Raw genomic sequence first — 27947 nt, 5'->3', positions numbered from 1 at the left:
AAGTAAAATTTATTTGGCATAGGACAGAAAAATAAGGAGAACAAAATCACATACAAAATAAATGTTAAGCAAAAAAATATTCACAGAACTAGATTAATATTTTATAAAAAGCTCAAACTTTACGCATCTGATAAAAACATGTTGCTTTCTGCTCAGCCTATGTTTTAAGTTATTTTTTTCTCTCTTTCATAGTCGTGTGGCTTTGGAAGTCCAAATTTAGAGGTCTTCCTTTGCATGCATTAGTTTACACTGAAGAACATTTGTCACAGACAAACTGTATTTCAAAATGGCAACATACTGAAGGGTTACTCCCTTTTTTAAGACGTGCCGTTTCCATTTTTTTCTTTTAGTCCGCCTATCTACCTGCTGCATACTCACTCACTAAGAACATATACGTGTGCCCTGCTTCTGCTGAGTTAACTCCAACACTCCCCTTTTTGCCAGTGCTCCAGGTTTACATTTTAACTGAATGGTCCAGACACTTCTACCTTACAGGCTAAAAGATCCCCGTTTTCTCCTAATGTACGTGAAGAATCATTCCATGAACTAGCTACACTTAATGTGTTACCGGGTATCTTAGGTAAGAGATTCTCCTTATTTTCTGGTGAATACCGTTTGAAAGATGAAAGTTCATACAATATATGTCATACAGAGTCAATGTACCGCCGTAACAGGTTGTTTGCACCTGACTGTGAGACAACGGTGTTCACACTATTGTGATGTGGTATTACGTCCATGCATTTTATATCGTGATTTGTACTCTAGTATTGACAGCAACATTCAGCCAATGGGTTTGTATTTCCTTGAGCGCTATTCTCGTTTCCTGTGGCTGAGGGGCCCCCTCTAGGTCTCTTGACATTTGACATTCTGCTTGAAGTAATCCCAGCTGGATCATTCAACTCCATTCTTTGCTTCCAAGGCAAAAAGTACCCTTTCTATTTGCATACTTTTGCATACAAAATTGTTGTGTTACAATATATGTGAAGCATGATAGCAGTTTAGTTCCCTCATCCTCTGCTCCAACAGAGACCTACTTCTACAAGTGACATGTAAACAGTTGCTGTTGCAAGGAGAAACTACCGTCCATTTTTTTAAGTGACAATTTAAGGAACTTTAATAGTTCAGTCTTGCAGAAAAAAAAAATCGTTCTTATGATCCTTCTAGTGTTGGGAAATGCCGGCTTCTAAACAAGAACTCTGCAACCTTGTTTAAGTAGTTCATTTACAGAAATACATGCTTCCTGAATCACAAGCTGCGTTTCCTTTAACAATTCTGAATGTTAATCACTGTGACCTCTTCTCCCATTGGCTGGTGCAGAAAGTCATAACAAACATAACATGTGCTTTTCTTCCAAAAATATTGAGCAGAAATTATTGCCATATGGTACAAAAGTTGTTCCCATTTTATTTACTGACTTGAATTAAACAAAAATGAATATCCGTGGCTGTTGTCACACAATGCGAGTCTAGTGATGACATAAAAAGATAGTTTGAGGTGTGAAGGTTTATAATACAATGCCATTGAAACAAACCCACTCAATCTTATATGCGAGCAGTGAATCAAATTTAGTCCTCTAATAACCTATGCAACCACGCTGAAGTCAGCTGGGCTGTATGGACTGCAAAGTGAGACACTGGTTTTGGGAAAGGGTTAAATTTCCAGAGCAATACCAACAATTGATTGTGAGGTTAACCAGTGCCCACCGACATCTCACCTGAAGACTGATCCAATAGTCTCTCCGTACACTGAGCTCAATCTGAAGTTAGCAGACAGAGCACGTTACAACAGCAGGACTTGGCTCAAACACTGCATAATGCTACCGTTGGCACTATTTACATTAGGACTTGGAAGAGCAACGCCTATTAATTTTTCTAGTGAGACACAGAAAAGTTGACAAAAAAAGTCATAAGGCACCACTGGTTCAATATGTTTTGCATTCTTCTTTTTTAACACTTCATAGTGAAATAAATACTGATGATATTCTAATTAGCTACTGATATATGAAGCAATATATTGAATGATAAAATGCTGCACTGTTCTGGAATGTTTCTAGGGACTTTTATAGCAAAAGGTATAAATAGTAAAGTTGTTGTTAGGTGAAAAAATATCTCTTTCTGCACTGTTAAGCTATTTTACATATATGCCAAATATCCATTCTGAAGAGGTTTCTATAGTACAAAGAAGTGCTCAAACCCAAGCAGCTCAGGTTTCTTGGCTTGTTGACTGAGCGCCTTTTACACAGCACATTTTAAAGTGAGACTGAAGCTGGTTTGCCAAGTCTTGGTAGTGGTCCAGAATTTCTGGTCAGAAAACCTTGCTCAAAAGATCAGATATAGGATATTTCGAATGATGCAGAGAGTCGGCAGAACAACGTGCAGCATTTTCATTGACTTACTCAAAGTAAAACAGTCATGCTGGAAGCAGGTAAGTTACAAAAAAGGTATAGTTTCTAGAGGGTTTTTTTTTTGGCTGCATAGCTATTTGGATATTAATATGGATTTGGCAGGTCAAGGTACTGAAATACTGTATTCTTAAATTCAGAATGTTGTTCCTTAGAAAGTTGTAAGTGCTTCAGTTTAAAAACATGAATACAATAATTTATCCTTTAAGTTATTATCCTAAAAATCTTATTTGGACTTCTATTCACATAATAATATCCCAAAGAGACAGGCACTTTGTTTAAGTGACATCCATAAAATACATATACAAATTCAGTATTGCGCTAGGTTTGATCCCAAGGTGTACCTGTCACATGGAGGTCCCACTAATATCTGTTTAAGAAACTCTTACAGCCACGATCCTGCAATTAGATGTAGATACATCTTTGCGCCTGCGCATTTAATTGCAGGTTCAAGACCATAAATAGTAACTTGAAATAGGTCATTAGATATAAAAATGTAAAAGACAGGTACATAATCAAATGCTATCACAGCTAACAAGAGTTTGTAAACAAACACTGAAAAGGCCAAATTAAATTTGATCTGGCCAAATCCAACTCTCTCTCATCCCCTTCACTGTGACTGCCCAGGCTGTTGGGCAGAAAGGGGATCTGCCCCTCCACGCCCACTGACAGAGCAAAAAGCCCTATGCACAAACGCTTCAGTGGGGTCCAGACTCTCTTTGGCTAAATTCCCTAGATTTTCAAGGACTGACCTCATTCTAGCCGCAGAGCGTACTTAGGATCATGTCTCCCATGCTAGAGAAACATTTTCTTAACCTACATGACTAGTTTTTCTATTTTTTTTTTTTTTGAGCAACACCCTGTGAAGCATGGCTGCTGATACAGACTGGGTAGGGATCCCAAGGAGTATGTTGAAGAAACAGAAACTGTTGAGGAGACAGAGGAGAAATTTTTCAGAGCTAACCTTCAGAAGTCCAGTTAACAAAGAGCTATCGTTCAGCAATATTTCAAATCCAGAATTATAATCTTCCTCTAATTTCCAAAGGCATTTTATATGCGTTTAGATCCATTTGTAAAATGCACTCATACGAGGAACTCTTTTCTCATACACAAAATTCAAAAGCCATTAAACATATTAACCAATTGTCACAATGTTAGAATACTTCACTCTCTCTTCTATTAATGGAAGCCTTGCAGCTCTCTGCGGAGACTCCTTTCGGCAAAGTTTGAAAGGACAGGCTTCATGGTAAACTCAGAAGGCCAAATCTTCCCACTTCTCCCGAACCAGTGCAGACAGCAAATTTTGGAGCTGATGCTCCCACTTGAACGCACAAACCCCAGACCTCCTCCACTACATCAAAGGGCTTTCACTTACGCACGTTTTTGACCTCAGCTGCTCTTCTGTTACACAAGTCAAATACAATCTCTCTGAGACTTGTGACCTAAGCCCCAGGAAGCTTTTTAAGTTAAACCCCATCATTTAATTGTACCAAAGAAACAACTGGAAAGCAGTCTGTGGAGCACTGGTGTTAGCAATGCTTTACGGAGGGAGCCTGCAACTACAGTAATTGCTGCATTTGCACCAAGACTACTTTCTGAGGACTCTTCGCATGCAGTCTCAGGTAAAGGGCATTACAATAATCCAGGACACGGATGACTGTGGGTTGGTCCGCATCAGAGTAGGAAAGAATTAGGTGACTAACAGTGTAACACTATTAAAAAACAAGGAAAGAGGAATTAAAAATAAGTTATTTTTATGCTGCTGAATTCTTCACTTGTGCTTTTCTTTGGAAGATTCTCCGCAGATAAAACAAGGCCAGACACACTCCATTCTCGGGGCGGGATGTGCTATCTATTGTTTTAAAATAAGATTTGCTTGGCTAAGCTGAAGTGAAAAGGTTTAGGATGAACTCTTGGTCATCGTGCAGTAGGTCTATGGCTTGCAGAAGCAGATGGGCCAAGTTAGGCATGCAAAGAAGGATCCAGGGGACTCTTGGCTACACGGTTTTCCCCAGCAACTGTTTTTTATACAGAAAATAGATTGTATTTTATAATTCAAATAATACAGCCACTGTACCCAAGTGAATGAAACAGCTTTGTTCCAGCTCTCATTAAATTCAAAGCCAGACCTCCTCTGGAGCTCTCAAGGGGACAGGGCTGGACACGGTAAGCATGATGCACGTATGCTGTGTATGGTCCACAAAATGCCTTTCATGACAGCCTGCAGTATAAGCAAATAAAATTTATAGCTTTGAGCAACTATAGTTCATAAGCCGCATCTATTACTTCTGTAATAGAGACTGAAGTTTATTCCAGCTGACAAGCCAAAAGTGGAAATAAAGCAAACCAGACAACTTTCCAATGATGTGGACAGGAGAGCTGACTCGAAGGAAATTTGAAAACAGACGTCGCCCAAAGATGGGCCAGAACTCATTTCACCTTGGTATAGGCGGAAGCGGGGGGGCACCTCTTTCTTTTCGGCCAGAGCCACCTAAAAGAGAAAGAAAGGTTTTTGTGTTACTCCTCCTGGTTTCTTTTAAAGTGGGAGTTTACATCCAAGCCATTAATTCAGTAACTGGTGAAGGTCTACTCATTTTCTTGCCTGGCCATTTTACTAAAAAATCTTTGTAGAGTTTCTGGTTAGTTTATTAAACAACATCAGAACTTCAAACAGTGCAAAAGCAAGTTTTTAACTAACGCTATCCCCAAATGTCTGGAAAGCATATGTATTTTAGTCCTTTGTCCCCTTCTTAAAACAGATTGATAGCTCTTGTTAGCCTTACTATTTTATGTGAACACATACCTTCTCAGTGCTACTTGCAACACATGCAAATTTCAATGAAAGTGGCAAGTTCTAAACACAGTAACATTTCAAAGCTCTTCATGTTTTTCCCTATATGAAGATTTTCATTGCAAACTCATGAAAGGAAACATAAAAAATGCACATATATTACTTTGCCTTTCTTCATGGAGTAATACGAATGGGATGAAAGCTAACAGGGCAAAGTGAAGGGTCAGAGACTAACAGGAATTTCTGCTCCAAACCAAAACCTCATCATTTGGAAACAGGAGAGAGAGAGAAACATCTGAGTGTACAGATGATTACAGGATGACTATGAACCATCGATGTCCCTGGTTGTGAAAGAAGTAAATTGATCCTTGGTTGTATCAGGCAAAATACCACTAATGAAGATAGGAAACATTTATGCTCCTGTAGAAGACATGGTTGAGACCTGAACTGGAACAGCATGTAACACTGATTGAAAAAGACAAAATCAAACTGAAATGTATACAGAAGCAACCCTGATGATCAGAGAACATAGCTTGGAAGCAGAGTGTAGTACATCCTGATTTAATCAGCCCAGCAAAACAAAAGCTGAGAGGAGGATATGACTGTTGTCTTAAAAAATATTAGGGGTTTAACACACCAAGGAGGGAGGATAACTAAACTCAAGAACGATGTTGGTACAAGAATAAATGAGTTGTGCATGAACTTAGATTGGAAGTGAGGAGGAAGTCCTTGGGGATTTTGTGGTTCTGGCTGCCTGTAGCAGAAGGGCTAACTATAATGGCAGAGGTGGTCTCTTACAATACATGTTCCAACTTAAAAACCAAACAATTCCCCCCTCAAATACAAGTTTAAGAGGGCTTGTGCCTGCAAACCTGCATTTAGCTTTTTCTCTGTGGTGGGGAAGGGTGACCAGGCTGTTGGCCTGAGAAGTTTTGAAACCTCAGCATCCAGTCTCTTCCCCATCCACATTGTTTTTAGGATGATAACGCTGAAATTCCAACGGCAGAGGTGGAACAAACTTACCTCTACTTTCATTTCTTGCCAGTTTACTGGGATAACTTCTGTTCACGGGTACATATGGCTCTGGAGGTGGCAAATCAGATATAGGATGAAAAGAAAATCTGCTTTCCCATTCATCTGAAAGAAATCCCATGCAATTTACTTGTTAGCTTTGTGACACAGCTTCAGGAAAGTAAATTGACATTAACATCATGTTTAATACACGTTTTATATTGCAAAATGCTTACATAGCTGAGTATTGAACCAGCATCCTATTGGGAAGTCAGGGAAGAAGATGCTTTAGGTTAGTTTGAGAATGAAAATTCTTATTAACTTTAACTGATCTCTTAGCCAATTTAACACAAAATCACAGATCAGGAAAATGGCCATAATTCCACTGAAATAAGTGCTACATTCCCTTCCATTTATAATAGATCTGCTTTTTTAACACACACACACATACATACATGTTACCAGAAATGCTTAGTAACTCCTACTTCAGAACAGTATTTTGTTCCTGGGTATAGAATTTTCTGATATTCATACTTCGTTGATATACAGAGCTCAAAAGCATCATTAAAAGCACACTGACCTATAAGTGGTGTTTTTTCTTTCTTAATTTTTATACAGGAAAAAGAAAATTTGGGGCCATTATGATAGAATTTATGATGACAGAGAAACCTGTATGTAACTAGTGTCAAAAATGGAAAAATATCAGTTGAAACTATATCTCTTGAGACTACAGGGGCCCTATTGATGTACTTACTGAGTCTATAGGATTCTAAAGAATAAAGCAAGCTGATCAGTTGCTTCACTGAAATAATAGGAAATGTTTACAGAGCTCTGTTCTGCACTTGAATTTGGAGGCCCAAGGAAGAAAGTGTGGGCTATCTTAAACTTTGTCATTTCTTCACTTGGTTGCTTCAGGACTTTGCAACCATAACTTTCTTGCAATATTGTTATATTTTATTGCATAATGTAATGAACAGCTGAGTAAGTTTTGCCCAGCAATTGTACATGTGGTTATTTGCTGGGATCCAGTTTTTCTACGTTTACTCCCAATGGTTGCAATTAGAAACCAGTGTGTAAAGGAGCTGCAGGTTCTGAACCCTGCAAATGACTTGTGTAGGAAAAAGCGTGTCTGTGACCCACCTGCCTTATCTGATATGTGAAGATGCTTCAAAAGCGTGAGTTACAGTTTTATTTTCTGCTTGCTTTTTCTACCTTATAAATGTTAGAAATACCAATTTTGGCCTCCCATAGTTAGCTGAAAGATTCATCTGTCCTTTGCAAATAGAAAACAATTAAAAAGAAAAGCATGATGAACCTTTAAAACACAGCAATCTTGGACCTCACCTTTTCAATAAACACTAGCAAAAAGAGAGATACTTGACATTTTCAGCAGTGTTCTGACAATCTCTTCCCTCATCTGTTTTTCAGCTTTCAGCTTTTGAGTCATCATCTAACTTGTTCTGACTTCCAAAGAGTCTTAGTGTAGCTACAGTTTGAATTTGTATTAGAGTCAGAACAATCCCCTTAGGCCTTATTTCTGCATTGTAGCAAAGCAAAGCATGATGAATACATTTCTTTTTTTCCATGCTATTTTTCAAAGGGTTATTTTGGAGACTGTATTGACAACTTTGCAGTTCTGCTCTATGTATGGCATATTTACTCCGTTCTTACTTGTCAGGGTTAATCGAGACCCAAATGACACCTCTGTTGGCCAGAAATCAAAGGTCTGCACTAGAAACAAAGCCTCTGTCCCAAACCTTTTTTGACGTATTAAGGCCAAAAGTTGCTACACGGTCTCTATCAAAGGCAAACAACTGGGAGGATGGCTTACCATCACCTGCATCCTGGAAGCCGTTTCTGACAGCTGATGAAGGCGGTGGTGGTGGCGGCGGCGCTGCCGAGCCCGGCCGGTCGGGGGGAAGCGGCGGTCGTGGTCCACCTCTCTGGTTGTCCAGCCCTGCCCGGGAGGGCAGCTGGGGAGCAGCAGGCAAAGCCCTTGAAGTGCTTCCATTCCTGCTTATGGGAGGAGGTGGTGGGAGGGGGCCTGGAGCAAGACAAGAGGCAAGCACACAAACACTGTTTGCACCAGGGGTTATTCTGCCGGTGGTAAGCTGCTGCCTGCATCCCACAGCCTCCCGCTAACAAACCGGAGAGTGTGGGCTAGCCTGGGGCCCGAAGGAGGAATCACCTTCAGCACCCACTTCCCTGCTCTCCAGAGCTCTCCAGGGAGTTGGTGCTGATTTGAAGAATAGAAATCAGGGGAGCAGGGCACATCTAAGCACAAATACACCTCAGTGCCCATATTCCCATTTCCCTCAGCTACAGAAGCCTCTCTAGAGGTGCTGGTCCTTGAAGCCACTTTTAAACGACTCTAAATTACGTCGGCCACAACGAGCAGAAGTTACAGCTGGAATTCAGAGTACTATGGAGGTGCAAACCATAGCCCATTTCCTTTCCATGTACCATTGCAAGGCAAGAGGACGTGTAGCAGAAGAGCTCTGCTACCCTCAGAGGCTCTTTGTCCGTAGGGGTGGTCCCCTCTGGGTGTCACAGCCAGGGTCTGCGGTGGCGCACAGGGGAATTCAGCCCAGAAGTGGCAGCGTTAAGCAGCATGGCATCAGCTCGCTCATTTATAAACGTAAGTGCTGCATGCCAGGTTTTTCAGTAGCTGGAGCATATCCACCTCCCGCTAAACTGGAAACAGACCTCACACCTAGACTGGCATTCCCAGTGTCTGTGTATCTGAGTAACTGGTGTGGCGACTGGTCAAATACAAAGGCACAGCCCATGTAACACAGGACCAGGGCTGTCCTGAGGGCAGGGGAAGAGCACTTCTCCGAGAGAAGCCAGTAAATAAAGGCAGGAAAGCTGCTGCTGCCAGGGAGAGAGGTACCCATGGTTAGGACACGAGGAGACGAAGCAGAGGGTGTGGAGGGCTATGCGTGTTCAAAGGTCTCGCTACCTCTGTTTGGCACAGTTGGGCAACTGACAATTATGTTCATTTCTATGAAATGCTTCCTTGTCCTAATGAAAATTAGCTACAGACGTGCATTTTGAAAAAGAGAGCAGCAGATACTGTGTCTCCAGCAACAAGCATTGAAACATGCTTCAAGAAACATGCTGTACTTTGTGGATTTTTTTTTCTTTTTTTTTTTTCCCTCTTCTTTTTTCACAAATTACTAAAATTTGCCTTTAGGGAATGGTTTCTAAGAATGAGAAGCATTTAGCAACTTTCAGCATAGTTTTGCTTGCTCTCTCTCTAAACCTACCTAAACCCCATCATCTATATTGAACCGCTTCAGAACAGGAGTATTTACATTTATAGTTTATTGCTACGACTTCCTTCTACTTACTAAGCCAGCAGAAAGGTAGTGCAGATTTGCTAAAACCATCTGCCTCAGAAAAGAGCCAACAAGGAAAGCACCGGTGGAAGCAGAGGCCATCATGGAAGAAGTTCTTGGAAGTGTCTGAATAATTGCACTCTCTGCAACTTTGATCCATGCTCCCAGTCAAACGGGACAAGATTTCTCTGATTTGTTTACTGCAGGCTGCGCTGGCATTGTGCCATCCTTTGGGCTGGTAACCAGCTCCACAAAGCACAGTTTTGGGGCCAGTATTTTCTGTAGCTCCACAGCTGCTGCAGGTGCTGTGCTATAGGAGATCCAGGCTGGTTCAAGGAGCTAGAAAGCAACATGGATGGCTGTCACCTATGGGAGCTCCCATTACATTCATCTCTATTGTCCGGGACTGTGCGGGTTTGAGATGATTCCAGATTTTTATTCCAAAGGATGAAATGAAAGGCAACTCTATGGAGCTTCCCAGCGTTGCCTTCTGTGGCAACGCTTCTTCCTTCCCGATGTTACAGGGCCTGGCTGTTTGTGCCTAAGTTCTCTCACCTCCAAAGGGAGAACCATCAGGTATTAAGAGAGCTAAGTTACGATGTGCAACTCTTAGAAGTTATGAACAATAGCTGTCACAGAGGACAAAGTATATTATGAAATAACTCAAAGGAGACAATTCTATCTTTAGCCTCATTTGAAACCTGCATATGGTGAGTAACAAGAGTTAGGCACGCTGTAACAATTGCCATTACATTTAACAACTGTTGGCTAGGTCTTTCATTAAAATAATTTGTATTTGGCTGTAAGTGTTCGTGTCTCCCAACACGCAGAAGGTCAGGTTCTGCAAACCTCCATTCACGAGAACGCCCATTAACTCACGCTGGTTGACTCAGGAAGGCAAATGCTGTCACCTATCAGAAGCTAGATAAAACAGCTTCTTTGCATCGAAGAACATAATGGGGAAACCCCCGTTTGCAACCCTTTTAATTACAGTAATTATAACGAAAGTTACTGAGATTTGCAAAAGTGCACGTGAGCAGGCTGGTGATGCGCAGTGACTTTCCTTAAGCCACCGTGGTGCCCGTAAACCCTGATTTCCAACTGCAGAATCCCTTGTGCTTAACAGCACTGTTTGTTGCCCATGCAAAGCAGGTGCGTGCATGGCAGCAGCTCGCAGGGGAAGGGGCTGCCCCACGCCGCATCGTGCTCCTCCAGCACTTCTGTGCATCGCACATGGCGAAAAAGCGACGCCCCAGTCAGAGCGATCCGACGGTGCTCCTTCTGGGTCACAGCAGGCGAAGCACCTGCAGGGCTGCATCAGGGCAGGCCAGCTGAAGATTTTGGGTTACGCTCCAAGGGGCACGGCCAACGCCACTGTTGGGCAAACCGAAAATTTCCCCTTTCCATAAATAATCGTCACTTCATCCCACCGTGCCCATCTGTTCAACCCCCACCAAGCTCAGGACCCTCAGCCCCCCGGCTCCCTACCTGATCGGCTGGGGGGGTCTCTGACGGGCGGCGGGGGCCTCTCGCTGGGCGGGGGGGGCAGGGGTCCGGAGCGCCCCCCACCACCACCGGGCGCCGAGGAGGACCCCAGCGAGATGTTCCTCTGGGGCAGCCGCGGCATCTCGTCGCTGCCGCCGGGGACGGGCGGGACGGGGGGCGGCCCCGGCCTGCTGGGGGGCGGCGGGGGCGCCGGGGCGCCGAGGGCGGGCCGGGGGGCGGCGGGCACGGGCGGCTTGCTGGTCTGCGGCGGCGGCGGGGGCAGAGTCGCCTCCCGGGCGGCGGGAGGCCTGTGACCGGCGGGGGGCGGCGGAGGGGGCGGTTTGTCGTCCGCCGGCCGGCCCGGGGTGGGCGGCAGCGGCGGCCGGCCGGAGAATGGGGGCGCCGTGCTGGGGCCGGGCTGCCGGAGGGAGCCGGCCGGCCCCGCGCTTCGGCTGCCGGGGAACGGCGGGGGCGAGGGCCCCAGGCTGGGCTGCCGGCTCACGCCCGGCACCGGCGGCGACCCCCTGTTGTGCAGGCTGGAGGCGATGGGCCGGGGGGTGCTGGGCACCGGGGGCGGCACGGCCTCGGGCTTGGAGCCGACGTCGGGCCTCGGCGGCGGCATGCGGCTCCTCTGCGGCTCGGGAGCGGAGGTCCGGGGCCCCGAGGGCGGCCCCGGGAAGCGCGGCGGGCCGCTCGGCGGTGAGAAGGGCTTGGCGGCTGCGGAGCGGCCTCCGGGCGGCAGGGCGGGCGGGCGGCCTCCCCCGGCATCTGCGGACACAGGAGAGGGCATCAGCACCCATCGGACGGGCTTCGCCCAACGGCTTCCTGACGGGCTGCGTCCTAAGGCACCGCAAACACGAAGGGGGTCGGCCCCGGCACGGGGCACGCAAGCCTTGAGGGCTTGGCACCCAGGAACAGTTAGCAGCAATTTTGATAGCACTGGGGAACCGCTCCGGAGTAGCAGGTTACATCCTGGTAATGCTTATGAGGGACAACTTGCGAGAGACCAAAGTGGCTGCAAGGTAACACAACTGATGCAGCCATCACACAGCAAGCAATAACACAGGGAGGGAAGAAACGGTCAAGAACAGGTATTGATACCATCAACCTGAAAGCAAAGAAATCTTAGCTTTCAAATGATATTTAATGACAACAGTCTGGCAAAAGGCTCTTTTCAGCCCTTTCTAGTAGCTGTTATCTAAGGATGTACTTGTGCACATCAGGAAGAAGGCAGCCAGCCCTGCAGTTGAAGAAGTACTGTTCTGTGATGCCAGAAACTTTGGTATTAATGCAAGTTCCTAAAATAGACTGTGACACAACAAAAATACCAGCTCCAAGAGACTGTTTTGTACACATGTGCTGAAAAATTACGTTAGTCTATAAAATGTGTAAGGTTTGTAATACCCTACAACCCCCGTTGCCCAGTCCTCCTTCAACAAGCATGAAATCCTACATCCTTAACCTTAACAAAACTCACTGGCCCCAGATCTCCTTCGTCTCGAAGGGCACGAGGCTTCGGGCAGTTGTTTTGCCAGCCAGAAGAATACAGTGCATGCCCCAGACAAGCCTCCAACTGCAGTGTGCGTACCAGCCAGCTGGGATGCCTCATGCATTCCCTAAGTGGTAAATCATGCTGTTGTGGAGCTGACGCAGATGTACTTTCCATTTGGAAAGTAGATCCTTTTTCCTGGTGCACAAGGGAGAATTAACCTGGAATCCTCTTATGCTCCCCTCTGGTCCTGCACACCCACAGCTAAGGCAGGACCTAATCTGCCTGACTGTACCTTGCAGGTAGCAATTCAACATTTCTGAGATCTTTAGTTTTCATCAATAACTAGGAGGATGGGTGGAAAGAGGAGTCTCACTTCTCCCTCATAAAACCTAGTATTAAGAATAAAACAAGTTCAAGCTGAAAATTACATTTCATTTACTTTTTCACACTGGAACTGCAAGGTCTTTCTTACCAGCATCTCGACTCGCAGCAGATCTGAGCTTTGGCATTCCTGCTTGAAAAAGGCCTCCAAGGCCAGGTGGTCCACCGCCACTGAAGCTGCCACCACCGCCACCACCAAAACCCCCGCCGCTGCCACCGCCACCTCCTCCAAAGCCACCGCCGCCACCTCCACCAGGTCCTTTGGGTTCTGTTGGGAAAAAAATCCCCCACGTTAGGCAGAGAAGCAAGACTGATCCTGCAAAGTCATCTCTTTCATTAGAGCAATGCTTGTAGCTGGGGAAAAATGGACGAGCTTTCAAAACACACAAGTCCTTGTTCAGGTTGGATCATCACAGCTACCATCACCACCACTATTGCACCATGGAAGAGGTGGTGCAATAAACATAGCCACTGTGTTTTATTAAGCCATCACTTTCCTTTAGTCTCCTCTGGACTGGAAAGCAGAAAAACAGTTGCTATGGAGAATTTGGAACTGAGCATGGATGGGACCTCTGAGAATATCGTGTTGTCTTTGTTAGCATCTTTGTAGCTGCTTCCCATTTCTTCATACCTTTGCTCTCTTATCCTTCCCCTCCACTTCTCCATAAGCAAACCGAGAGACAGGGCAATGTCACGGGAAATGAGGAAGGAAGGAGGAAGAGAGAGGTGTCCTTCCTCTTGGAGGTGTCTCTGGTGATCACTTCTGGGAGCGCACAGAACTCTGTCACTATTGATGATATTGCAACATATCTACTTATTTAAACAAAGCCTAGTGGGGAAAGAGATTTCATTTCTGATTACTTTCCTGTAGGTCCAGAAACACAGTGACAGGATCATTAGCTGTTAATGTTTCCAATAGGCAGGAATTATATTATCAGCCCCCCCTTCCTCTCCCATTTCTCTAATGTCAATATTTCTGCTGTGACAACACTGAGATGGTAAAAGTAAAATGAAAGTGTTTCCACAACTACAAATACAGGGAAGAGCCCTATTCAGAGCACCACTGCAAAATGAGCAGGCCCAGAGGTTGGGATATCTGTGGAAATCAGTTCTCCGATGACGGGCTACATGGCTGAAGATCCATTGCTTAATTTCTTGGTATCTCGATTTCTACAACTTTGGGTGGGTAAACATTTCACTGACTTTAAAGTAATTAAAACCTGTGGATTAAAAGCACTTCTAATAATCCCACCCAGAAAAAAAGAGGAAGAATGTGTTCATGGGGGAATGTTTCACATCATCCTTCTCTTTTCTCAAGCATGTTAGCTCAGTTCAGCTCTGACTCACACAGGGTGTGAACCTCTGGAGAAATGCAGCTACTATGGTTTAGTCTTTCATCATGATTTGTTAATTCATGTAAACAAGATAATAGGCCACATCATTTTAATATTACTGTTTACCCTTCCTTTAATCCCCTTAATGCTTTTCTCCAGCTCATTACAATAGCTAGAACATGTAACTTTGCTTTCAGAGATAATACTCAAGCGTTTAAAAACTAAGTACCTGGCTGACTGCAGGACTGTATCTGTTTTTTTTATTATTCTTATTTGGTCACACTCCTTTGGGCATTTCCTTCTTTCCTCATTATCTTCCTTCTTCTTTCCTCCTCATCGCTGTCCAGCCTTTAACTGCATGGCCAGACCTGGACTAGGTTGTATCAAATGTATAACATTTGCTGATCAATCTGTAGAAGTGTCTTCTCTCCCTAGGCAATAAACGCTGTTCCTCTGACGTAGCCGGCCCTTGTTCCTCGCTCTTCTCCTGTTTCTGTTCTGTCTTCCCAATACTTTTGCTACATGGGCTTTTCCAGCCTCCTCTCAGCACCTGCTGAGATGTACAGTGAGACACAGCAGCAGCACAGCTGGATGGAGACCTTGTCTCCATTCAGGTAAGTGGAGCTGCTGCCTTGTGCCGGAGCACTGCCGGGCAGGCTGAGCAACAAGGCTGAGCCAAAAAGGTAACACCCCTGAGTCACTCGGAGAGTGGCAAAACTGCATGCAGCAGTGACACACAGGTGGGGCTGTGGCTCCTGGCTCTGCTTTTGCTTTAAGTGGCACTGGGGCCATTAACAAGCCAATGGTGTCGTGCCAGGGGTGCCTTTATTTTTATACTGTTTATGCGAAAGTAGAGTCTGAAATTCCACTTTAGTCTCTGTGCTCTCCTCAGTCCTCACGGGGGCTTTTTTTGCCTGATCTGCTGCAGCTCCTCAGCAGAGCTCCTAGCAGGGTAGCATGCTCCTATGCATGCCAACTTCTGGCATTTTATTTTACCTACTTCTCTCATGGCAGTTCATCTGATAATGTATAAAATAATTCTGAGCATTCAGATCTGTAGAACCATTCACAAGTACAGAAACTCCAACATGCAGAATCATACTTACTGTCTAAAATCGGAGCACTTCTGTCATTAGTAACAGTCTTCTTTAGCTTTTTTCCTTTGGTAATATCAGATAATAGAGCATTTCGCCCTGCTTGTTCTGACCTGCTTAGGGATGGCTTTTCAGTATTTGCCTGCAAAATAAAATTAAAAATGAGGAGGCAAAATAAACCTCAACTTCTAGCTATAAAGTTCTGCTCAAATATGGTAGTTACTTGAGACCTCAATTTCTGTTTTTGCAGCACTGGAGTGGGTAGCATGCCGTGTCTGCTTTTGTGAATGATGTTAGAGGTAGCCAGCCTTGTTACTGACTTGAGGCCCCAAACACTGCTGCTATGCTAACCCACACTATTCACTAGAAACAGAACACTTTTATGTGAATTCACATTTCTTTGACTCAAGACTTAGAGTCTCTGATTTTTTAAAGCCAGGGCACATCTGTGGCAAATTGCCATTTTGGAGACTGAACAAGAACAGATTACACACATAATTTGATTATACAAAAAGGTGGACATTCTTGGAAGTTGTAATGAAAACTCCTAATATACAAATTCTGGATAAATCAGAAGAAAGATGGAGCTTTATCTACTATTTTAGTTTTGATAGAAATACTTTAAAATGGCAATCACCACTTCAACAATATAGACCTCTTCATATAGACCCAATAAAACCTTTAGATGCATGAGGTTTGTCTCAATGGTCCTCTCCTTTCAGTTTATGTTTTGAGGACACAGTTTTTCAAGGAAGAACCAGAAAAAACCCAAAACCATACACATATATGCACACACACATGCATGTATATATGGTTATTTCTTCTAGGAAATGGTGGTTCCTGAAAAGCTTTCTAACTTATCAGATCATGTTACGGAAATTTCCTGAAAAGTGGTGAGAGTTGCCATGGAGGGACCAAGCACAGAGTCTGTATCTTGCTTGTGGTGGAAAATGAGGGAAAGACTCTTCAGTGGCACAGCCCAACCTATCTGTGTAACCAGCTAGGGTTTTGCTATGAAAACATCTGAGTACTTTACAACGGCATTTCAAGAAGCCTTTTCTTTCTTGTCAGTGAGGTGACTGACTGTCGGAGGGCAAACACAAGCTCTGTTCCTGCTTAGGCTGACTTAAGTAAGGTCCGATGTAGTCTCACCCACCATGCTGTGCCAGCAGTGGGTCCTGTGCTTTGATACCACAGGCTGGCTGAGGGAGCTATGCTAGCTAAGAACTATCCTTACCAAATATAAACAACAGGATTGATTTTTTCCAGCTTGGGTAATGTACGTACTAGAGTAGAACAAGGGAGAAGGTGGGAGTACATGGCTGGAGAAAGTCAAGGGGAGAGCAAGACTTCAATTCCCCTGACTTAGATGAGCTGTTGAGGAGCTGTGCCTCTCCACCCAGGATCCCTACATCAGATCAAACTACCAGTGTGGGAGGAAGAGGAGGATGGAGAGTCAATGTGGCTAGTGACATCCATATGGGCCCTGGAAGGGAACGGAAGTGATGGTCCCTCTTGTAGGATCAATTATCAACCGTAAACAAATGTTGGAGAGCTTTCCCCAAATATCATGCATACCCTCATCCACACCTCAATGCCTCTGGATGTCCCGTTCAATACGACAAGCAGCAACAAAGGACAGTACGGTACATTTACCTCCTGTAAAACTTACCAAGGCCAGCGTTGGGGGCGGAGGGGGAGCTGGAGGGGGAGGCACGGGCATGGTGGAAGGCTGAGCTCTGTCTGGACTTGCTAAGAAACCTGCACAGCAAAACACGAAACACATGAGGCCCAGAGATTAATAAACCTTAATAAATAAATTTCTACTCAGCTAAAAAACATCCTTGCAGCTAACAGGTTTATCTGCTACATTTTCTAAGTCTAAATAATCTGTAAAAAGCACTTCATGTTTCATTGTATGGAAACCAGCTGCATGGAAACGGGGGCTCCCTACATAATCCCCATTGCCATACAAACTCACAGACATACATACCCAGTTTTGCACACATACACAACCCATGCATTGCTATGGCAATACACGAAAATGCAGTAACAAAATTGAACTCTGTTTAATCCAACAATCTTGTTCCTGTGGAAGTACTTCAGGATAATCCCATAGCTATACCACCAACTCTTACTTCAAGAAGGCATAAGACCATACTCGGTAAGAGATGCTGACATTTTAGAGCCCTTAAATTGCTGGAAGATCCGCCCCCCCCCCCCCTTATGGGTAGGGTGGAACAGCAGAGCTCTAGGAAAGACACATGCTTCTTCCTTTCTCCCTGCTTGCTCTGAAGACTCCAAGCTCCATCGTCACCTCTGAATGCACCTTCCTTCTCCTCAGGAGCGGCACACACAGTCACGCTCTGTGCACTTTCCCAGAGGAGGAAGAGCAAGCAGGCAGCCTGGCCTCTCAGCCACAGGCTGCTGCAGAGGGAAAAGCCTGGCTGCCAAAGCTCAGCCTTCCCCGAGCTTCCCTGTTGGAGACCAGGCTCCTGCTTTTCCCCACTCCAAGCAGAACTTCCAACCTAAGGCAATCCTAGGAGGGTCACACTTGAGATGTAGAACTTCATTGCAATGAAAATATTAAATGAAAAAAAAAGAAAGGACAAGCATCAAGGAATTTTTTTCAAGTCACGAGGGCTTTTTGTGGCATTTTGGCACACTGCTCGCTGGAACTGTGCCTATCGGAGGCTCCAGGGCTTTTCTAATGGTGTTACGGCATTTCAGCATGTGCTTTGCTCTTGCCCATTCACCTCAGCCAGCTTTAGTAACGGTGATTTGCCACCATTTGTATAATGTTTGCGCCAGACAGGTAAACACAGTGGAAATAGGAATAAGGGTTATTTTCCAGACAACCCTAGGCTAACAGCTGAGGTCCCCAAGTCAGTTATTTACAAGAATACACAGCTCTTACTTTCTGAAGTCACTTAATTGTTTTTGATAAAACCAAGGAGAACTGTAATAGCACAGTATCTGCCAAATCAACTTCATGCTAGGTACAGTACCCTTTACAGTTTAAATGAGCATTAGGAAAATGTTCTGAATGGAACAAAATGGCATTTGCAGTGAGGGTTTGAGGTGAGTCACCACCTACAAAGTCTGTAATGGCTCTGAGATGATCCATGGTATGTGTGTGAGAAAAAAAATGGTTAGAAGTACAGATTTATCTCGTCAGATGCTCATGCTTCAAAAGAATTAGAATACAGCTATAAACACACACATACAAAAAATTGCTGAGCTACCTTCCTCAGAAGAAAGCTTTTCAGAAATAAGACTTTAATGGATTTTGTCTAAGATCTTTAGGGAGGAAAGGGCTTGGAAAGGAGTTGAACACATCACCCCTAGCTCTGGCTGACTATCTAGAAAAAAAAAATGGAGTTCAAAGTGGCATGAGGCTTTCACGTTCAAAGTGAGACTAGAGTCTCTAGTCTTTGCAGGTTTTCTTCTCCCGTACTGCAGAAACTGTTTCTCTTTCCGGTTACTGCGAAAGAGCAAGCAGAGCAGAGGGGAAGCTGGCGGACGGAGAGACTGACTAACAAAGAGGAAACTATGTGAAGCCAAGCCTACGCAGTGCTGTGCAAACACACGCGTTCGCAAAGTCCTGCAAACGGACCGGCGCGCTCTCATCAGTCCTCCAGTGCGTTACTGTGCATCTTATGGTGTCTCCAGAGAAGCACCAGCTTCGCGTTCAGAGGATCTGCTTGAATTCAGGTCCTGTCTTCCGTATTTCTAGCTCTCAGTCGTTACATAAGACTCTGCACAAAGCCCTATCCTTTCCCGATCTGCTTATCCTAAATGCAATATTTGAAATCTGAAGCCTATTAAAAGCACCAAGACTAATGCTGCTTTGTTCTTCAGCTTCCTGTTTAAAAAAAACAGTCAACAGGAAAATTATTTCTTACAGCAGACCACAACCATCCTGTTTCTTAACACAGCCTTTTCACAGCTGCAGTTGTCTCTAGCGTAACTGTGCCATTAGGCTATTTCACCAAGCTTTTAACTCCTTCAACTGATTAAAAAGAGAAAGAGAAATTCTGCTCTCTGCGCTGCTTTGGTAGGAGGCCAAAGCAGTCTGGATAATGCACAGTGAGTCTCCTCGGCACTCCATGTGCCGCGGGAAAGTTTCTGGAGCAGGCAGAATAAAGTTTGGTTTGATATCAGACTTTTAAATTAATTCCTTAAGGCAGCTCAGACCTGAATGCAGCTGGCCTATGAAGCGCTTTCTCTAAAAGGCAGTATTTTTGCAAATGCCATAACTCATCTACCTCCCTGTCAGTTAAGCGATTGCTTTCTGCATGCTTGTGCTGGTCTGTTCTACTTTTTTTCCTTTCAGCTGGGTTGCTTTGGATCAGCTTCTTAAGGAATTGGTGGAGACAGAGGGGAACCAGGGTAATGCTCAAAGCCTGAGTTCTCTTAAGGGGAAGCCACTACCCATGGACACATCCAGCCTCTCCAAAACCCTCCCTGCACACATTATTTACAAGGAGGTAAGGGGGAGAAAGGCAGTGGGCATCCCCTCTTTCCCTATCCCATCTTCCAGAGGGATGACATCCTCCGATGTACCTGTAGTCACCAGCTGCACACTAGCTAGTACCTCTTCTGGTACTGAAGGGCTTTCTCAACAGGACAGGAGTGGAAATTAAGTACACAGCTGCACACTGGTGAGCTTAGCATTTAGCTACTGCTGAACAAGCCCTGTAGCCCCCAGGGCAGTTACCAGGGGGGTCTAGAAAATGGCATTTTGGAAGCACAGGACAAGCTTCTATAATAGGTCAAACTCAGGCAGAACTGGCTTGAAGTTTAATGCAAGCATCCTGCAGAGTTGTTTACTCATGATGTTCTAGAGCACACACTTCCTTTAGGAGCCATCAGAAAAGAGTGGCGTGACTCAGAAACCTGCGTGCCCACACACAAAAGTACAGTGCATATACTTACAGAGCCAGTAAAACACCCCAGTTTGTCAAATTTTAGCTTAAAACATAAGTTACGACACTGCTTCACTCTTACTTTTGTTACTCTCTGACTCTGCTCCTGCTACTGAGAAAGAGAATTTCAGAAACTCAAGCTGAAACTTTGCAGCAAGAAATGGCACCTCTGTCTTTGAAGCTCTAACTCACCCTTGCTGTTCAGTTGTTAGATTTTGTACAATCTACTTCTTTGTCTGACTTTTTGTAAGCAAAAAAATTGGTGCTCTCTGGAGTTTTAAATTTGATCACTGTAAGCCTGTAGGAAGAATAATGTATGGAAGAGATGCAGCGACCTGGGGGCTTGCCCACACAGCACAGTGCTGGGGCTGACCCTTGGGATGAGCAGCACCTCTCGGGCTGCAGATGCAAAGCAGCTGAGTCAGCACAACGCTAAACTTGAATTCTGCAGCTGCTTTGTTCACCACTAATTCGCAGGATCGCTGTTTTATGCAGAGCATAGAGATGTCCTAAGATGTTAAGTGTAACTCTGCAGTTAGAGGAAAGCTTTGGTTACTGTCGTATGCTTCAGCAATGGACTCAGTTCGTTATTTGCTCTTGGTCAGTGGGAAAGAGCTGGATTTAAGAAATGGACATTACGTGCAATTGCTAACAGCTGACACTATAAAATACCTGAAAGAGTAACTGATCCACCCAGTAATAAATTTTATCTACCAAATCTGTTAACAACCAAGCTGCTTATAACACTCGGTGCTGCAGGGTGTTGAAAAGGAACCAATTCCAAAAGACCAAGACTGAAGACATATCGGTACTTTGAAACCCAGGACGCATGTCCTTGCATATGTTCTAGGCAGCACCTATAGCTTTTAAGGAGCTATATAGAAATGTTATATCTAGATGAGCATTGGTGGTGCAGCAGAAAGGATTATGGTAACTAACCCGCACATGTACACCACAGCGTCAGCCCCTGAGCCCCAAACACAAAGGTCTGTATTGTCAGCAAGAGAGAAGGATTTCCACAGCTGGCAGCAGTGGCGGCAGCTGTTTTCCCGCTGCGAGGCAGGCGCCAGCAGCGCCATGCACACCGCTGTTTCCTCCGGAGGTCCAGCCCCAATCGGGGCTGCCATTGCTATGAGCTGGCACCCCACCGCAGTCCCTACCCTCGCTCTGCACCGCCTCAGCTACAACCCAGGTGCACCCACGGACAACCTTCTCGAGAGGGGTGTGCACACAGCCTGCATCTGCTGCCTTTTAAGAAAGCCACGCCAGCTGTTAGCAAACGAGATACCCACCTAATCCCAGGTAAATCACACGATCGCATAAGGAAGCTCTGATTTTTGTAAGCTACCAGGCACACCCGGCAGTCACTATCAGAAATGGTATTAAAATATTATGATATACAACACATTGTGATAAAAACTAATTTCATTTAAAAACCAAAGTATAGTAGACAGTATAGGATGCATTCTGCAAAGAGCCCCTTGCGCCGCGAACTAATTCATAAAGACCAATAAGCAAAAGTGGCACTAAACCAAACTCCGTGAAGCACAAATTCTGGGCATTTCAGATTTAATTTGGTACTTCAGAAATCATTTCAGGAGCATTACAAATGCTGAAAAGAAACGCGACATTTAATGTAGGATGGACAGTGTGAACAACTGGACTGCAAGTGCGCTGTTTGCATCTAGTCAGCCATTTTGAGCTGCTTCAGGGAGCCCCCTCTTAAACATATTGAGTCAGAGGCAGACAGACAGCTCACTGTGGTTAATCATTTCCTGCATGATTAATTTCCAAGCAAAAAAAGAGGAAGGAACAAACAACTGTAGAAATAAAATAGAAGTGATAGAACTCAAGGGGAAAAAAACCCAAAGTCGCCAATTAAAATGGTGATTGGCCCTCTGCAAAAGGACCTAACTTTCGAACCAGTACTGATTTGGTTTTTTCAAAATGCATTACTTCCTGCTAATGAAAGAAAGGAAAATTTTAAAAATCTGAATTTGAGGAAATTGGGCTAGGTTTTGTAGATTTTAGTACTTAGTACTAAAAGTACTTTAGTACTTTAGTAAGGTAGCTTTCAAAACAAAAAGGACAACTAACTATAAATACATTACAAAGTAGTTGTAAAATCGTTTAAAATCAGTTTCATACAGACCACAATATTTTTTCATGAACCGTTTTTTAATGGAGGACAGAACTATTAAACTGTTTTGATAAAAAAACATTACCGTGTTTTCTTATGAAGTTTGTTCGAGTCCCCCTGCTCCCACTTCCCTTGGTGGACCCGAGCCATTAGTAAGTCTACATGTCCCGTGTTACACCACTGTATCCTCCAAAGGCCAAAGGGGCTGTTTGCATTAAGAGAATCAGGTGCGGGAGTGTGGCAAGGTGTGAATGAGAGCTTTAGAGGATGCTGAAGACACTCCTCCCATGCAACACCGTGCCAGTAAATCCCATCTGAAAAATATCAGATATTTTTCTTCTTCTCTTTTTATTAAAGTTTCTAAAAATATAGAAAACTATAAATAAATATAAAGATAGATGGTTTTAAACCCCTAAAGAATTCAACAAGGACACCAAACCAAACCCAGTGCAGCATGAAACTACCTGAATACACTGAAGAGGAATTATCCTACAGGGTGGTGAAGAAAGAATATTTAGGAGACTCTCTGGCCTCAGTCACTCACACAGAGTAGGGCAAAGCCTCTGACAGGTGCTAAAGTAACCCAATACAAGATCTACTTGAGACACCACAGGACTGCTGTGTAACCGCCCCATACTCAGCACTCCTCCTAACTGGGATAAACCTTCTGAAGCCCAGGAGCTCAGGAGGCGGGACATTTAAAACGTTACTCTCAGTACTTTTGGGTCCTTTAACATCACTGACTGGTCTTTTAAGGATGGCTTTCTGGCTGAGACAACGCTCCTTTTGGTGCAGGGATTACAAGACTACGTGGCCTGAGAAAGGACATTACAAGGGTGTGAGAATGCAAATTGTCCTAACCTGTCCAGAGGAAGCTGTGGTAGCAAAAGGAGGCACTAACATTTCACCCTTAAAACCACTTGCAGAGAACCAGACAGCCAAAAGAGAGACCAACAGACGAGAAGTTACTCTGGATGCATGAGGCCCAGGGAAATTCTGGGGAGCTGCCGCTGCCAGAGAGAGGAAGCCAACTTTATTTGGGACTTTTTGCATTTCAAAGAAACTCTCCACAGTACCTGAAATGAGTGGTATGAGTATGACTTTCCACCCAGACTGAAAAACACGCAAAATGCCAGGGCAGAGAAAGTGGCCAGCGATGTACCGGAGAGCTCTTGCCTGGATCCCGAGTCAGAGCTTCCTTTCTCTTTCCACGAATGGCCGTTGGAGGGGTGATGGATGATAGGCTGTATTCACAGGCACATGTGTAAAGCGGATGAGGTCTTTGTGGCCCCAAAATAGGACTTAGCCCCAACCTGAATGACACACAGGAGCTGGCAATAACAGGAAGATCTGCCACGGGGAACTGCATCTGTACAAACTTGGCAGTGACCAACTTGGGGGATCCAATGCCATCCTGCTGCAGTCAGGGGCCAAAAAGGAGAGAGGAGGAAAGCAAGAGCCTGGAGATCTCTGGCAGGAATGCACGAGGCAGTTCTGGGGGAAGAAACACATGTCAAGCCAGTATCACAGTGCGCCCTACATAGGGTGCAGAGAGATGATTTTTTTTTTTGTCTGTTTCGTTTTAGACATACCCTTTTCAATAAATTGCAGAGTTTTAATCTTTTACCTCATACAACAGCGTAACTGAGCTATGTGAAAGGTGCAGGTGCTGGAGGGCTAGTGGGAGCAGTGAGATAAATAACGACAACAGCAAACAAAGCACAAGACTAGTTAGGAAAACAATGAGAGGATGCTGTGAGGTGCTTTCACAGGTCTCTGTGCATGTTACCCCAGGCACTCGCGGCTTGCCAATCCTACAGCATCTCCATCTTCCTCCACCCCTCATGTTCATGTCCCTCACCCCCGAGCACCCAGCCAAGCACAGTGACCCTGCAGGCAGCACTGACTGCAGCTCATACTGAGCAATTCCCCAGGGTCTTAAAACCCCCTAAACGCTTTCGATCTACTTCTTACCGTCACAGGAAAACAGTAACAAAGCAGGTTACTGTGGGGTGTCAGTGACAAGTGAACTATCAGACCACTGAGCCAGCACACGACCATGGGTCGCCAAGAGCAGTAACAGCCAGATGCAGTCATGGTCCATGGCAAGTTGCATCCAGCAAACCTCATCTGTCAAAGGCAACCAGGAGTTATATGGCAAAAATCCAGCGGTGCTGCATCCATGGAAAATTACAGCTGAGAAACAGGCCACTATGTTGTCAGAATGTTGTTTTAATCCAAGTATTTTAAAAAGTTTTTTCCTTTCCAGTGACATATTTTTCAAGATATGCAGAGGATCATAGGCAATGGCTAGCTTTGGAGGACTGCCCCCAGTCACCAATATAGTCACTATTTGGAAGAAGCAGCAAAGCTTTAGGTCAGTTGAAGTGTTTGGATGTTGACTTGAGAAAAGCTAATAATGTAAGAGCAAATACACTATAGCAGAAAGTATCTCTCTGACTCACTGAAATCAGAAATTGCTTCCATCCAATCCCTGCTCCTATAATTTCTTTCAGCCAGTGCTTTCAGAGGAGAGGTACAGAAATATTCCTGTCTGCTCAGACTCTGCAAGTCGGCTCATGCCCCCTGCCGCAGCAGCCCTGCCCTGGGGAGCAGGACCTCAGCCCTGCAAATGGCACCTGGACCAAAGCCCCTGCACTGGGCACCGCGGGAGGGAGTCTCGTCAGTGTTTTAAAACAAGCACGTGTGTGTCAGTCCTCAGCAGGAGGTCAAGGCCAAACGCAGCAGAGAAATCTACAGTTACTGAGCTGTATCCCAGCCCTCGGGACAGGAGGACACAACTTAAGACATTGCAACCTCCTACAGCCCCCTCCCCACCTCTGCCTTCCTGCCAAAAAATGAAAAGCCCTTCCCGCAACCCCTCCACAAAGAAAAGCCCTGCAGCAAACAGCTTCACCCTCTTTCCCAGGCAGAAGTGATGGTTAAGGACCGAGCTGTTTGTGCCTGAGCTCTTACTTCAGCTGTCCAGAGCACAGCTGCCTGCAATATTCAATCACCTACCACCCAAGGCAGCCTTTAGTCAACCCAAATGTTTGAAACAACGCACAAGGCTGTGTTATCCTAGGCACGCTGCCCAACGCAGCCAGCGAGGGATTCACCCAGGCTGGAGGCGACCTCAGCGTGCAGCCCTAAAGAAAGGGACCCTTGTTACGGTGCTCTGGAGAGGCTGTAGGGACAACCTCTCCACATAGGGACAACATACCCGGGGAAACAAGGACCTGGTGTCTCTCTCCATCTTATTCCCTCTCCTGTTCCTCCTTGTGAACATTTTGTGTTCACAAAATACTGTTCCTAATACATAGCTCAAGAGCTTCTCTCCGATGGGGCTGCTTTTTCCAGTGTCTCGTTACTGCAGAGGTGATCACTCAGTGTCATGTGGCTGTTCGGCAGCACGCTCTTCGCTGCACAGCTTTCTCCCCAAAACTTTAGCTGTCTTAAGCTCTAGGAGCTGTTGGTAGGGTGAACAGGCTAGTTCAGAAATTAAGGATTTCTGAGTATTGCCTCCAGCTTACTCAGTCCTAAATCAGGAAAAAAAGCATTCCATTAAGGTGGAAAAAATCCTGAAGAGCAGGACTCTTTCCACCAGCTTTTCCTCACAACATGGTGCCGCTCAGCTCTTCAACCGGACAGGGTCATTTGTGGCCTGACGGTGGCAGGCAGCCTGCACAGAGCGGCAGGCGGAGGGCAGAAAGGGACCCTGGTGTCCCACACCTGGTGACCCAGAGACAGAAAGGCATGGGCTGGCCTTCGAAGCCCCCAGCTTGTTACCATGGGAAAATAACTTTTGTTCACATTAGCATCCCCGCCTTTTGCCTTTCCACCTATTGCTCCATGGGGGTTTTTCTGAGGATGCTACGGGTCTAACCACTTGTTTCCTTTCTGTAGCATGAAAGCAATTCTGCCACTTGAATCAAGTTGACAGAAGTCTGGAAGATTCCCCCTCCCTCCTCTGTTTTATGGCATAACAGGCCAAAAAGTATCAGGAATTAGTCTGAATGGTTTTTTTGGACATTTGAGCTGTTGCAACTTTCAGCCAGCATGGAAAGAAGTCATAGGAATCAAATTCGGTGAGCAAGCCCCGGTATTTTGCTGGACTTCTGCTGATCATGGTTGCCCACCGGTGTGCTGTGGGTCCCCTTCACGGCGGTGGTTATAAGGAGAGAGGCTTCTCTCTGCAAATCCTGAGGCTGGGATGAAAAGAGCCTGTTTGGAGTCATGGGTTACATGATGGGAGCTCTAGGACACTCCACACCGCATCCTTTCCACATCCTGGGCACTAAATTAATAACGTTGTGACCTGCATAACTCCATTGTTGAAGCTGTCTTCATTCACCTTTCTCTTCTGACCAGCAAGACAACATGAAGCTGCAGTTGAAAGCATTTTACTATAATGAAGGCATACAGAAAAGGATTAAGGATCTCACACACTGTCAGATTATTTTACTTCTCAGTAGGCGTAGGTTTAGAATTCAGTTGGCTTCAGCATTCAGATAGGCTTTTTAAACATCAAGTGTTTTCTTCATCACAATCAACTAAGTCTTACTAAACCCGCAGTGAACTCTGACTGGTCTACTAAAGCCAGTATCTATAAAATAATATTAAAATAGCGACTACCTCTAAAGGAGAAATCTGAGGCATATAAGGGCCAGACATGTGGAATGAATTTAAGACACCCTTTTCCAATCCCTCTCTCTTGTAAATATTGCAATATTCCTATAAGAATGTTGAAAAACTACAGTGCACAGAGATTAGTTCAGATTTCACATCAAAAGCCCAAACAAAAAGTTAAGTGGCCTGGGCAGTCAGCAGGGAAAGAGCAACTACACAAGCATGAGTGCATTAGAGTTTTTACAGCCCAGGTGTCGACATGAATTAGAAAGTAAATTGAATACCTGTCATTAGAGGAGCAATCAAAGACTGATCTGCCCGGAGTGTGGGAAAAACAAGACAAAACCCAACCCCAGATCTGCATAATGTAAGGCAGCCTGCTCCACCAAAGACAGTTTGGAAAAACGAATATTACCTCAGAGCCAGGTTACCATCAATAAAAGCCTCGGTTCAGAGTGGCAAGCCCCAAAAATCAGTTTTGTGAGAAACAGGCAACCAGGTCTGGTAGAGATTTTAATTAAAAAGAAAAAAAAAAATCTTATTTTCCATTCCAAAAGTTAATTTTGGATGATTTGAGGCTGCAAAGTGCTGAGACTCCAAACCTCCACTACAATGGGTGGAGACGGAGAGTCTGATTTTACTCTCATTAGAGTTCACGGAAAGGCTCTGGCCAGTTTTCAGAGGGGGCTGGATGAGACCCATTGTACCTCATGACTTTGCTGAAAGTGTTTGAATTATTTGGGATGATCAGACTTAAAGACTAAGAAGAGTACATACTGCGAAGTCTCTTGATGTTCTCTGCTGTGCAGGGATTTGCACTGTAGCTCAGGGTTAGTCATTAAACCAGATCATTTGCGAGGCATTGAATCATATTTGCACATAAGTAATGAACTTGAGGAATGTCACAGTCAGCAATCAAG

At 44.8% G+C, this 27947-nt stretch overlaps 1 protein-coding gene across 1 annotated transcript; it reads right to left on the bottom strand.

Moving 5' to 3' along the window:
* WIPF1 (WAS/WASL interacting protein family member 1) lies at window positions 1–23545 on the bottom strand. Its single transcript, XM_076342585.1, has 8 exons — window positions 23475–23545; window positions 17003–17091; window positions 15343–15472; window positions 12994–13170; window positions 11033–11797; window positions 8035–8247; window positions 6216–6329; window positions 1–4892 (listed from the first exon to the last, which is right to left on the bottom strand). The coding sequence occupies exons 2-8, from the start codon at window positions 17051–17053 to the stop codon at window positions 4837–4839; spliced, it is 1506 nt and encodes a 501-aa protein (XP_076198700.1). The 5' UTR covers window positions 17054–17091; window positions 23475–23545; the 3' UTR covers window positions 1–4836.
* Window positions 23546–27947: the final 4402 nt, after the last annotated feature.

Source organism: Aptenodytes patagonicus, chromosome 6 (genome assembly GCF_965638725.1).
Source record: "Aptenodytes patagonicus chromosome 6, bAptPat1.pri.cur, whole genome shotgun sequence".
NCBI lineage: Eukaryota > Metazoa > Chordata > Aves > Sphenisciformes > Spheniscidae > Aptenodytes > Aptenodytes patagonicus.
Note: the sequence above shows the minus strand (reverse complement) of the source record. Positions and strands in the feature narration are given on the sequence as shown.

What these genes read in the sequence shown, in the direction of transcription:
- WIPF1 (XM_076342585.1), bottom strand. Translation starts at nt 17,053, where the DNA reads ATGCCCGTGCCTCCCCCTCCAGCTCCCCCTCCGCCCCCAACGCTGGCC. An exon ending in AAGTGCTCCGATTTTAGACA is followed by an intron (nt 13,171 to 15,342) that starts GTAAGTATGATT and finishes TTTTCCCAACAG; the next exon opens with AACCCAAAGGACCTGGTGGA. An exon ending in AGACCCCCCCAGCCGATCAG is followed by an intron (nt 8,248 to 11,032) that starts GTAGGGAGCCGG and finishes GTCTTGCTCCAG; the next exon opens with GCCCCCTCCCACCACCTCCT.